A 12,616-nucleotide genomic window follows, 5' to 3' on the forward strand; every position below is an offset into this window, starting at 1 on the left:
TGACTTAGCATCTAAATTGTGAGGTGCATCGTAAAGCACCGGAAGATTTTGTCAATGACCTCACTGATCTTGCATCTGCAACTGGAAAAACTTGTTCAGGACTATAGTTTGGCTTTGCCCCACTAGCTCCTGACTGAACGAAAGAAGCTCCATTTTCAAAAACATCCCCCACAGAGAAAAATTTCCATGAGCCTGTTTTTTCATCGCTGCTCTTTCTCCAGGTTACCTATTTCAATAATTTTGTTACATGAGTCTGTTAGACAAATTCACTTGTGAGTGGAATAGTGATTGAAGGGTTAAATCTCATACCTAGCTACTAAAATAATTACATAATAGTTATAATATGTGAGTAGCAAATGGTTATAAATATTTTATGAAAGTCTCTCACAAATAATTAATTCTCAATGTTAAACTTCTAACAAATTAATTACTGCTACACCCAGGGACGGAGCTACGGGCCAAGGTATATGTGCCAGGCCATGAACTTTCTTCTGATTTTGAAATTGTTTTCTTCATTCGTATCCAAAAAGTCATGAACTATTCAGAATTATTAATGATCTGAGTGAATCATGTAAACATTATAGGCTGACCCAGGCCCGCCCCCTGGTTCATCTCTAGTTACAATTTTATTTTTGGAAAACGTTCACATACCTCCATCAAATTATTATTCAATTGACAATATCTCCCCTCCAAAACTTTTAATTGCAACAATATTCTCCTCAAACTATCAAAAAATTGATAGTTAATTAAGTACCTTAAACGGTAATGTATGCACTTATTAGTTAGACAATCAAATGACAAGGAAAGCATATAATTACCTCCTTGTTCCCTGATTTTGGTGCAATAAAATGGTTGGCTTGACTCTTAACACTAGGGTTCATGCTCCCCCCAATGGCATACTGCATCCAGCCCTGGTAAAGGTTGTTCACCACATGTGCATATCCATAGCGGATCCTGCAAATTAAGGTTTTTTGTGGATAAGACATGAATATATATGTGTGTGTGTGTGTGTGTGTGTGAAGCAATAATATTGAATGATGTACCTTGGCATCCGTTGGTTGCAATTAGGTCCAAAATGGTTGTACATGACAGTAACCTTCATGTTCTTGTCCCGCATGTACCCGTCATCGTGCCCAAGAAGCATGACTTTGTCCTGGTATCTAAACCAGTTGTTGGAGATGGTGATTTCTGTAGAACCCCTCGTGACATCAAGAAGACCATCATTGCACTTATACAATGTATTATGGTCTAGCCACACCTTTGATGCAGTCACCAACCTTATTGCATCTCCATCCACCTGACCCACTGTCATTATCTTTGACCCTGGACCCATCACTGAGCTTGGTGCTTGTGGCTTGCAATGGTGGATACGAAGGCCATGGATGATTATGTTGCTTTCCTTATAAATCATCAAGCATGCATTGCCGGCAATGTGAACTTCAGCCCCCCGACCATCAATGGTTGTGAAGCTACTAATGAGAAGCGGTTTCTCAAGCTTGATATTCATGCTCCTTTGGAATGTGATCCACTTCTTCCCTCCGATCATCGTTGCTCCATATCTCAGAGTCCCTGGTTTGGGGTTCAATGGGTTATCACTAGAATCGGTGACTACATATTGTATGAGGCCTCTTCCAATATTGTTTGTCATCTTCCCAGCAAAACCCACTGAGCATGTGGCAAGCTGTTGTCTGTTGCTCCTCCAATTGGGGTTCCATCTCCAGCACCGATCGATCACGTTCATGTTCAAGCCTGCAACCATCTTTGTTGATCTCTTAGCAAGAGTAGCATTAGGAGTGAAGAGCATGACAATGACAAGAGGCAATGCAAAGCGCCAAAGAAAGGCAATCTTGGTAATTCCCTGCAAAGCCATAGTTATGTGCATGCAAATAGAACAGAGGAAACTGGAAAGAGGTGAGATGGTGTTGGGTTATAGATGATTTGATTGAAGAGAAGTATATATATACATATATATAGGTGGAAAGATTAGTGATGCTTTGAAGTTTGTTTAGGTGGTTTTAATGTACAGCAATGGGGGTGGGGGGATGTAGGACACAAAAGAAGCTAACTATTAGTAAGTTTAGTAGTTTTGAGGCCTCCCCTCAGTTTCACATAGGCCATAGCTAAGATTTCATAGCAGCCAAACAGGTAGAGATGGCTGTCATTGCTGTAATATAGGACTAGTTACAATTGGTAACACATACATGTGCACCATATGTCATGATTATGAGAGTTTTGTTCTTTTTCATTTTCTTTTATGTTATTAGTTGTAAATGTATTTTACACGTGATTTATATTATAAATGAGTGTCACATACGGATTGAGGTTCCTTAACAACCGAAGACAAGTGGGCCCCTCATTTGATGAGTGTAATAATACACATTAATGACCTAGAACCCATCTACCATGTTGAATCGAAGGTGTCCATTAATTTAATTGGTTAAGTCTTTTGGCATCAGATTTAGTCGGATAATTGCACCCAATCCCAATCCCTTCATATCGTTCACTTATTATTATTATTATTTTTTTTAAAAAAAAAAAAGGAAAGAAAGAAGGTCTCCAGATATTGCACAGAAGATAGTCAAAAAGTAATGAAAAATGCTATAGGTCAATATTTTTCTCATATTTGGCCAATATTCTCTTATAATTAACTATTAGATTTGTGAATTTATGTAGACTGCACATAAGTTAATAATAGACCCCTCAAATCTAATGGTTGATCTATTGAATTTATAAAAAAAAAATATGGGCCAAAACATAGAAAACTTTGACTCATTTCTCAAACGTAGTTTATTCGAAAAGAAAGAAAGATGTTAAAAAGTTCGATGCCTAAGAGAGCAAATACACAAACATTAAAACATGTCCAGTTTAGGAAAGAAATAAGGCTACCGGTTGTGCCTGTCGTTTTCTCCGTCTTTCTTACTTTTTTTTTTTTTTTTTTTTTTTTTTCGTCTTTCTTACTTGAATAAGCACCAATGTAGCGAGTAGCATATATACTGATACTTCTAATAGTGATTAGTACAAGCAATTCTAACTTGGTGATAGCTGCAACTTGAAATTTTTGAGGAAGCCTCTTATATTTTTTCATAGATTTTAATCATATTTCATTGAAATTTACATTCCTAAAGTTCCAAAAAATTCATTAACATAATATACGGCAGATTACACAGCATGGAATGGAAAGATTTGAATGATCCACTTGATTCGTTGCCGTCTTTCACCAACGGTCCGGACATCGGTGGTTCCAATTTTTTTCCAATGCTTGCCTTGTTAGTGAGCTGCAGTAGTTCACCAGATTAAAAATAGCAAAATGTTTGAAGTACTATAACTTTTACTACAACCCCCTTATAAACTCATGTGACACTATCTTAAAGGTGAAAAAATAAAGCAACAACATTTGACTAGAAAATTTAATTGTTTAGTGGTCACGCTGAATGCCACGTTAGTTTGTAAGAGACATATAATAAAAGCTGTAGCACCTTTAGCAACATTCTTAAAAATATTAGAATGTGTAATTTAAGGAATTCAATTATTTTGAAAGTTATGAGTTTGTTTTCAGTAGGGCCATTGGTTTCAGGGCAAATCAAGTGACAATAATGAGAAATACACTTGAGCTGTCACATAGTAGGGATTCATTAAAAATTTTGTTAGTACAACATTCAGAAATAATGCCATTATGCAAATGAATAACAAGCCACTTACATCCATTTGGAGACATCTTACTCTGCCGCTTCCAACTTCATCTTCCTGTTAACATAATCTAGGTATCCCTGCATGCCCACATATAAGTAGATTTCACCACTACAGTCTAAATGGCTCTTCTGAAAATAGCTTTGAAATCAATCATTGCGTAAATACTCTCAAATATCTTCTATTTAAGACTTCAAATATCCTAAATATTCAGAATGCTGAAAGTTCTGTAAGCAAGATATGAAAGGTTTTCAAACATCAAACATTTTAGTCACCTCTTGGCTGAATTACAATATATATTGACTGTTCATAACGTAAATCTCTAATCCTACCAGGGAAAATCTTGAACGAAAAATTGTAAATCTCTAATCCTACAAGAGAAGATATTTATTGACAATTTTATATTTGACAGCATACTGATGAGTCCATTGTGCTTTACATTAGGAATTGAGAGGAGCCATTGTGTTTTACATCAATCAAACACACTTAACCATTTGATTTTGATGGAACATATAACAAGAATGAGAGCATTACCTGGAGTATTCCAACAGCAGCAAACTTGTCAATTATTGTCTTTGCTTGAACTGGATGCAAATTCAAAGGCTTTAACATTAATTCCACATTCTGCAAACAGTAACATAAACTTCAGGACTCTGGCACTAAGCCGGAAGAATATGGATAACAAAATGTGCAGTGAGATCCAAAATCTGTAAATCATAATAATTTTCCAATTTTGATTGGCAGTCCATTAATAACTTCTCAAATAACTTATCAAATAATTCTTAATCCAATCACAGTCAAATTGTAGCCGACTATGGATTCTTGTCAACTAATCCAGGATACCTTTGTCATTCTATCCTATCTAAATTATACTCTTTGTGGGTCTCCCTAATTAACATATCCTTCTCAGATAACGTTGGTAGTTCAGGTACCATACTGAAAGGTGATATTGTTAACATTTTGGAAAGGAAAATTAGAAAGTTCATATAGCTATATGCACCGACCTTTGATGTAAAGCGCTCGTCCCAGTAGGTGTACTTCAAACCTTCGAGTTTCTTCGTTTTACAGAGATCATCAATGAAAATCTTCACTTGCACTGCCTAATCAAAGTGGAAAGATAAATGCAATCAGGGAAAGAACAAGAATCTATATATCATGACTCAGGAAAAACTCACATCTGGACAGGTTCGCAGTCTGTCGAAAGGGCAGCCAACAACAAAGCCCACAAGAGAGAGTTCAGAGATCTGTGTATGAACAGAAGAAACAGTTATGACTCGTGACTCTGGACTGAAGAAAGCTCAAAGTTCAAAATCATTTAACATAAACACCCAATTACCAAGATACAGAACTTTTTGCGGTAAAAGGAAGCCTCTTGAGTCTTGATAGTTCACCAAACAGACAATACCATTTGTTATGACATAATAATAGGATTTAACTCGTTATTCCACAACAGTAACATTACTGTTCAGTTCTTTTGATCATACAATACTCTTTTGTGATTTAAGATGACACTGTCTGACAATCATTTCCATTTAAACTCTTACCCTGAATTTACAAGAATGGAAAAATAATATTGTAAAAACAAAAACCAACAGAAATTACTCACCAGACATTGAAAGTCACTGGCCATTAGATCAATGTTTGATTTCTTCCTTAGCAGAACACTGCAGCACCAAAGATACCCACATTTATGCCATAGAAAAAAACATAATCAAAGTTTCAGTGAGAACTCAAACATCAAATGGAAAACAGATCCTGAAGAGGGATATACTACTTTAATATCAGGTAGCTCGGATATGCCAAAGCAATAACCAAATTTAGGCATTGTCTAACAGAAAAAGCTTCAATTTTTAATGGGCAAGAAAAATTTATTAAAAAGAAAAAAGAAAAAAATGCTGACCCCGAGTACAAAGAAACTAAACACAACCAAACCATCCCGTGAAAACTAACTCAATGGCCTTTAAAATGCTTACTCAAGCACAGTTTCATGGTATAATCATCACTACAAAAAAATAACATACCTCAGAGGAGAGGCAATTTGATTGCAAGGGTCTGAAACAGCTATCCCCACATACTTGTCGCCCACATCCAAACCAAGCAAACGACCTCGTTCTACGGCATTCGACTTAAGCAAGTCATGGAACAAGTTCCAGGGCTTCACGTACCTCATCTGACCAATCATACCATTCAACAAACACCCTTATTCGCCACTTTGTGAAGTAGTACTCTTACACAGATTAACAAGGCAAAAGGGAATAACATGGGCTATGATATTTTACTTCCAAAAATGCAAAAAAATAGTTTTTATTTTTATTTTTATTTTTATTAGAGAGTACGCCATTATGAACCAAGAACTCAAATAGTACATGCATTGTATTCAGCTTTCAGGCACAAAACAAGCTGGGTCACTTCTTTTTCTATGTGTAAGCTTCATTGTAGCATTTTCGCGAACAGTACGTCCACATGGAGATTGAACTTTTTTGTCACAATACTCAGTGTGACATTTTCACAAACACTTTAGAGAACCTAACGTTAAGCATCCACATCAAGCTCTTGAAAATTTAGTTAAATTTAACTTTCATAATGTACTTTTTTAGATATAGCTAGTCACTTTTTAAGACTACCAAATATCAAACTCTCTAAATATTTTTCTACTTTAACTACATAATATTTTTTATTGGTAAAACTAACTACCATGCAACTCACTTTGAGGAATGCTCACATACATGGAATTATTTATTGTGCCCAACTGCATCTTTAATTCAAGAAATTTCATTGATGAATGCAGAAAACAGGGCATACATACATGTCTGTAACAACAAGGCATACATTTTCACTTATCTTTCTCGACTTTAGAAAACAGGCATAGAACCTATTTGGTTACTGAAAACAAAAATTAAGAAACTACCAGAAAATGAAATCCTAACTATGAGTAACATGGACCTAAAGCAAGTAATAGGCCTAGAACAATTTTACTCAGGACCCAGATAACGATAAGCTCAGAGGTTCAAAATGATGATATCTTTTTTTTCGTTTCTTCTATTTTCCTACGAGGATTCTCAGTCCCCAAACACAACATTCAACCATTGAAACCATAACAAAAAAGGAGCCAAATACAGTATAATGAATGAACAATAACGATTGATGAGAGAAATGGGCATTGGCTGACCTTGAAGATGGTGGTGTGTAGATCTGCACTGCACTGATCCCCGCTCGCGGAGGAGAGAGGGGTCGATAGAGAAATGCTCTCTTTGTGTGTGACGAAAAGAAAAATGGAAGGGAGAAAAAGTAGAATGGGAGGGGATGAAACTCTGGAGGGAAAGAAATAAAATAATCAGATAAAATAACATTTGCTTTTGGTCGAGTTTGATAAATGACTTTTTTTTTGTTTTTTTTTTTTTTAGAAAAATGTTAGAAATAGAGAGCTTATGTGGATGCTTTAAGGCTCTCTCTCTCTCTCTCTCTCTCTCTCTCTATATATATATATATATATATATATATATATATATATATATGAGTCGTGATACACAGCACACAGTGTGCTGTGCACGCCTATGCAAAACAAATTTTTTTTTTTTTTAATTATAAAAAAAAAAAAATTTGCACACGGCGTGCCTCTTTTACTTCACCCACATATATATATATATATATATATAGAGAGAGAGAGAGAGAGATTACAATTGAGATTTAAGACTGCTATAATGACAAACAACACTACAAACGCTACTACGTGGAACATTTTATTTTCAGTTAGTTATAGTGAAAGGGTATTTGTGTATTTTCATTTTTTGAGTGGACAAAAATATCTTTTCACTCTAACTAACTGGATGTTCTCTAGTCCAAATGAAATGGAGAAAATCTAATTCCCTCCTACGGCATCAAATGTTAAAACTTAAAGCGGCTTTGACAACATGTTTTCACTTCATCAAGGGATATGGTACATCGTTAAGGCTAATTACCCCTAGGCTTTTAATTTGGACGGCTAGGATGGCTTAAAAACAATCTAAAGGCCTCAAAAGTGCCACTTAATAAGCAGCAACTTAACGGGCGCTTCTATAGGAATAACAAAACGTTGAAGTTAACAAAGCTGAAATCCCTATCCCTCTCCTCTGTCCTCTGGGGATGATGGAAGAGGGATTTTAACACTCTTTTAAATTCAATTTTAGCCCCCCGAATTCTCGTTATTTTACATACAAACTTTTGCAAGCTATTAACCATAAACCATTGTGTGAAATGTGAATAACATCAAATTGCGTCCTTATAGTAACTCCTCAAGGTGTTATAGTTAAGGTGAAATTATGACATACAAGAGATATTAATTTTTTGGGAAAAATATATTTTATCCTCCTGAATTATTACTCATTTTGTAATTATGTTTTCAAATTTTAAAAAGTGACACAAAGCCCTACATAGTATTATTGTGTGTCAAATTAGACAATTCTGCATTTTATCCTAAAATACTCTTGAAGTTATTAATAGGGAAAATTACACTCTACCCCCCAAAGTTTGGGGCAATTTTCAATTTGACCACCAATGTTTCAATTTTTGCAATACACCCCCCCAAACTTGCAAATTTTTTTCAATTCGACCAATTTTATCCAAAAATTTCCATATTGCCTCTAATTTTTTTTACTTTTTTATTTTTTATAAAAAAAAAAAAAAAAATTGGGCCAATATGAGAATTTTTGGATGAAATTGGTCAAATTGAAAAAAAAAATTGCAAGTTTGGGGGGTTGCATTGCAAAAATTGAAACATTGGTGGTTGAATTGAAAATCGCCCCAAACTTAGGGGGTAAAGTGTACTTTTCAAATAAAACTTAAAATATATAAAAATAACCATTTGAAAAAAATTAAGGGGGATACTGTGAGGAGGGCCACCGCTTTTTGGTGTTTTTATTTTTATTATTATTATTATTTTAATTTTTAAAAAATGGTTATTTTGTAATAAATTTAGGGATATTTTGAAGAGAAAAATGCAAAAAAGTGCATAATTTAACACACGGTGGTAGTATGGGAGGCCCTAATGTTATTTTTTAAAGTTTGAAGGTGTAAGTGTAAAATGAATTATAGTTTAAATGGCTAAAGTGTATTTTCTCCTAATTATTTCTTTATAGTTTGGATTTTACTTTCATTTTTTCGGGCAACATAATTAAGAGTTTGTTAGCTTGTTGTATTTTAAGTATCTCAAAGTTCTCAATGAGTAACTCAATCAGCTGGGGACCATGCCTCATAAAGCGGAGATCATTGGTTCAAATTCCTTTCTTCTCTCCTCTTGTGCGGACATGTAAAAAAAAAAAAAAAAAAAAAAAGGGGTATCTCAAAACTCACTTTGCCATAATTGTCTTTTCTTCATGTTGTGGATATCAAATATATTAATACAATGAAAAATCACATGTGCGGGTTATATGCTAGTAGAATATAAATCACGTGTAAAATACATTTAACAGCTAATAATATAAAAGAAAAAGAAAAAAACTCTCATAATCATGACATATGGTGCACATGTATGTGTTGCCAATTGTAACTACTCCTAGATTAAAGCAATGACATCCATCTTTACCTGTTTGGCTGCTATGGAAATCTTAGGCTTCTTAGCTATGTGAAATTGCCTTAAAACCACTAAACTCACTAAAAGCTTCTTTTGTGTCCTACACCCCTCACCCCCATTGCTGTACATTAAAACCAACTAAACAAACTTCAAAGCATCACTAACCATTCCACCTATATATATTTCTCTTCACTCAAATCATCTATAACCCAACACTATCTCACCTCTTTCCAGTTTCCTCTGTTCTATTTGCATGCACATAACTATGGCTTTGCAGGGAATTACCAAGATTGCCTTTCTTTGGCGCTTTGCATTGCCTCTTGTCATTGTCATGCTCTTCACTCCTAATGCTACTCTTGCTAAAAGATTAACGAAGATGGCTGCAGGCTTGAACATGAACGTGATTGATCGGTGCTGGAGATGGAACCCCAATTGGAGGAGCAACAGACAACAGCTTGCCACATGCTCAGTGGGTTTTGCTGGGAAGATGACAAACAATATTGGAAGAGGCCTCATACAATATGTAGTCACCGATTCTAGTGACAACCCATTGAACCCCAAACCAGGGACTCTGAGATATGGAGCAACGATGATCGGAGGGAAGAAGTGGATCACATTCCAAAGGAGCATGAATATCAAGCTTGAGAAACCGCTTCTCATTAGTAGCTTCACAACCATTGATGGCCGGGGGGCTGAAGTTCACATTGCCGGCAATGCATGCTTGATGATTTATAAGGAAAGCAACATAATCATCCATGGCCTTCGTATCCACCATTGCAAGCCACAAGCACCAAGCTCAGTGATGGGTCCAGGGTCAAAGATAATGGCAGTGGGTCAGGTGGATGGAGATGCAATAAGGTTGGTTACTGCATCGAAGGTGTGGCTAGACCATAATACATTGTATAAGTGCAGTGATGGTCTTCTTGATGTCACGAGGGGTTCTACAGAAATCACCATCTCCAACAACTGGTTTAGATACCAGGACAAAGTCATGCTTCTTGGGCACGATGATGGGTACATGCGGGACAAGAACATGAAGGTTACTCTCATGTACAACCATTTTGGACCTAATTGCAACCAACGGATGCCAAGGTACATCATTCAATATTATTGCTTCACACACACACACACACACACACACACACACATATATATAATACATGCCTTATCCACAAAAAAACTTTAATTTGCAGGATCCGCTATGGATATGCACATGTGGTGAACAACCTTTACCAGGGCTGGATGCAATACGCCATAGGGGGGAGCATGACTCCTAGCGTTAAGAGTCAAGCCAACCTATTTATTGCACCAAAATCAGGGAACAAGGAGGTAACTACATGCTTCCGTTATCATTTGATCTTTGCACTTATAAGACACACACAAACACACAGATATACATATATAGAGACACAAAAACAATATGAAGAAAGGACGATAGGAAGAAAAGAAGTACAACACTGAGCAATATAGAACATTTTGAATTTCTTATAGGTTTAGAAACTACTGATCATATAAGGTTTATATAACCAGAGCTCGCGAAGGTTAAGTCGAATGGTCGTTCGTTTGGTGTAATACCACGTGGTTTATTGTTCGAGTTTCTTCAACTACCTGATACATGATTCTTGTAGGCAGGGTTGTGTATCTGGGTGTACCCAACTGGAATTGATCCCAAAGGGGCCTTGCCTTCAAGAGGCTTCTCATCATTTAAAAAAAAAGGTGTAGTCTGACGAGCCAGGTTGGCCTAGGATCAACCCATACAAATCATTAATAATTCTGCATAGTTCATGACTTATTGGATAAGACTAAAATAAAGTTTTCAAAACCAAACGAGAATTCATGACCCGGCACGAACCTTGGCCTTTAGATCCGTCCCTGGGTGTAACACTAATTTGTTAGAAGTTTAATGTTAAAAATTATTTTTTTGTTAAGAGACTTTCATAAAATATTTACAACTATTTACTGCTCCCATGACCATTATGTTATTATTATAGAAGGCATGGGATTTAACCCTTCAATCACTATGCTACTCACACATTAATTTGCCTAACATATATCTACTTATGTATCAAAATTGTTGAAACAGGTCACATGGAGAAAGAGCAGTGAGGGGAAAACGGGCTCATGGAAATTCTTCTCTGTCGATGATGTTTTTGAAAATGGAGCTTCTTTTGTTCAATCAAATGCTGGTGGGACAAAGCCAGGCTACAGTCGTGAACAAGATTTCGCAGTCGTAGATGCAAGATATGTGAGGTCATTGACAAAATCTTCAGGTGCATTACGATGCACCCCGCGATCTAAATGCTAAGGAATCTCTTGTCTAGATCACACCCCAAGGAATCTCTTTGTATTGATAGTTGTTTTAGGCCGTGTGAAAATGTACGAGCTACAATCTTTGTGAAAATTCTCAAAGACCAACGATGTAACTCTCTTATGATAATCAACAACTCCTTCCATAAAAGTTTGTTATACCAAGGCAACTCACTCAACGCCATGAGATTGATCTATAAACTCTACCAAGTCCACTTTACCAGCATTTAATTACTAAAAGAGAATCATTTGTTTTTCATCTTTTGCTCATCTCTTGTCCGTCTACGTAGAATAGATGAGCAAATACACAAAAAAGATAGAAAAGAGATAAATGTGTAACGATTCTCTTACTAAAAATGCCTAGGTAAGATCAAGAACCCCAAGTAGAACCATTTAAGTAGATTGAATCTCATATTCTATATTAATCATTTCTATCATGTGACTGCAATACAGATCGAAAAACATTATCTTCATAGGGTAAAACATTCATCTAATGATATACTCCCCTCATTCTTGACGGCCTTTCATATAAAAATGTTTTAAAATATTACAATTAGGGAGGGATAAAAACTTTTTTCCAAAATAAAACATTTTTCACAAAATATTATAAAACAATTCACATTAAAAAAAAAATGTAAATAATTTTAATAAAAACCTCATTTCCCCATCCTCCCCAAGAATACAAGTATTTTTCTTGACTCAACCAAACCAAAAAATTAAGATCCTTAATTTTCATCCAATTTGGAAATTACTTGTATTGAAATTCATATTGTGCCAACTAAAATAGATGGCATCATAGGTCATGGAATATCTCATCTTCTTGCATATTGTGCTTAGTTTGATTGCGGATAGCGGATTTCTATCTTTTCGGCAATGATAAAGATCCTCTCTCCATTTCACTTGACATAGAAAGAACCATTGTGGTCTAAATTAGATTCTAGAGATCTAACCGTGTACATGTTGCCACATGGTGAATATATTGCTATGTAATTTAAAAAATGCAGAACGTGAAATGATTTCTCTACATTTCACTTGAAATTGAGAGGATCTCATTCCTTTCAGCAAAGTTTTGAG

The 12,616-nt window shown here is 35.6% G+C and overlaps 3 protein-coding genes across 3 annotated transcripts; 1 reads left to right on the forward strand and 2 right to left on the reverse strand.

Annotated features, from left to right (window-relative positions):
- Positions 1-4: 4 nt before the first annotated feature.
- Positions 5-1,663, reverse strand: LOC132176682 (pectate lyase 1-like). Its single transcript, XM_059588955.2, has 3 exons — positions 1,044-1,663; positions 819-954; positions 5-226 (listed from the first exon to the last, which is right to left on the reverse strand). Exons 1-3 carry the CDS (start codon positions 1,646-1,648, stop codon positions 5-7), a joined length of 963 nt encoding a protein of 320 aa, XP_059444938.2. The 5' UTR covers positions 1,649-1,663.
- A 1,380-nt stretch (positions 1,664-3,043) lies between these two features.
- LOC132175969 (Polynucleotidyl transferase, ribonuclease H-like superfamily protein) lies at positions 3,044-6,991 on the reverse strand. Its single transcript, XM_059588069.2, has 8 exons — positions 6,857-6,991; positions 5,709-5,857; positions 5,294-5,351; positions 4,863-4,931; positions 4,692-4,787; positions 4,222-4,311; positions 3,700-3,767; positions 3,044-3,275 (listed from the first exon to the last, which is right to left on the reverse strand). The coding sequence occupies exons 2-7, from the start codon at positions 5,855-5,857 to the stop codon at positions 3,717-3,719; spliced, it is 513 nt and encodes a 170-aa protein (XP_059444052.2). The 5' UTR covers positions 6,857-6,991; the 3' UTR covers positions 3,044-3,275; positions 3,700-3,716.
- A 2,509-nt stretch (positions 6,992-9,500) lies between these two features.
- On the forward strand, positions 9,501-11,540 carry LOC132176687 (pectate lyase 1-like). Its single transcript, XM_059588960.2, has 3 exons — positions 9,501-10,327; positions 10,429-10,564; positions 11,319-11,540. The coding sequence occupies exons 1-3, from the start codon at positions 9,501-9,503 to the stop codon at positions 11,538-11,540; spliced, it is 1,185 nt and encodes a 394-aa protein (XP_059444943.2).
- Positions 11,541-12,616: the final 1,076 nt, after the last annotated feature.

Source organism: Corylus avellana, chromosome 3, assembly GCF_965113065.1.
Source record: "Corylus avellana chromosome 3, dhCorAvel1.hap1.2, whole genome shotgun sequence".
Lineage (NCBI taxonomy): Eukaryota > Viridiplantae > Streptophyta > Magnoliopsida > Fagales > Betulaceae > Corylus > Corylus avellana.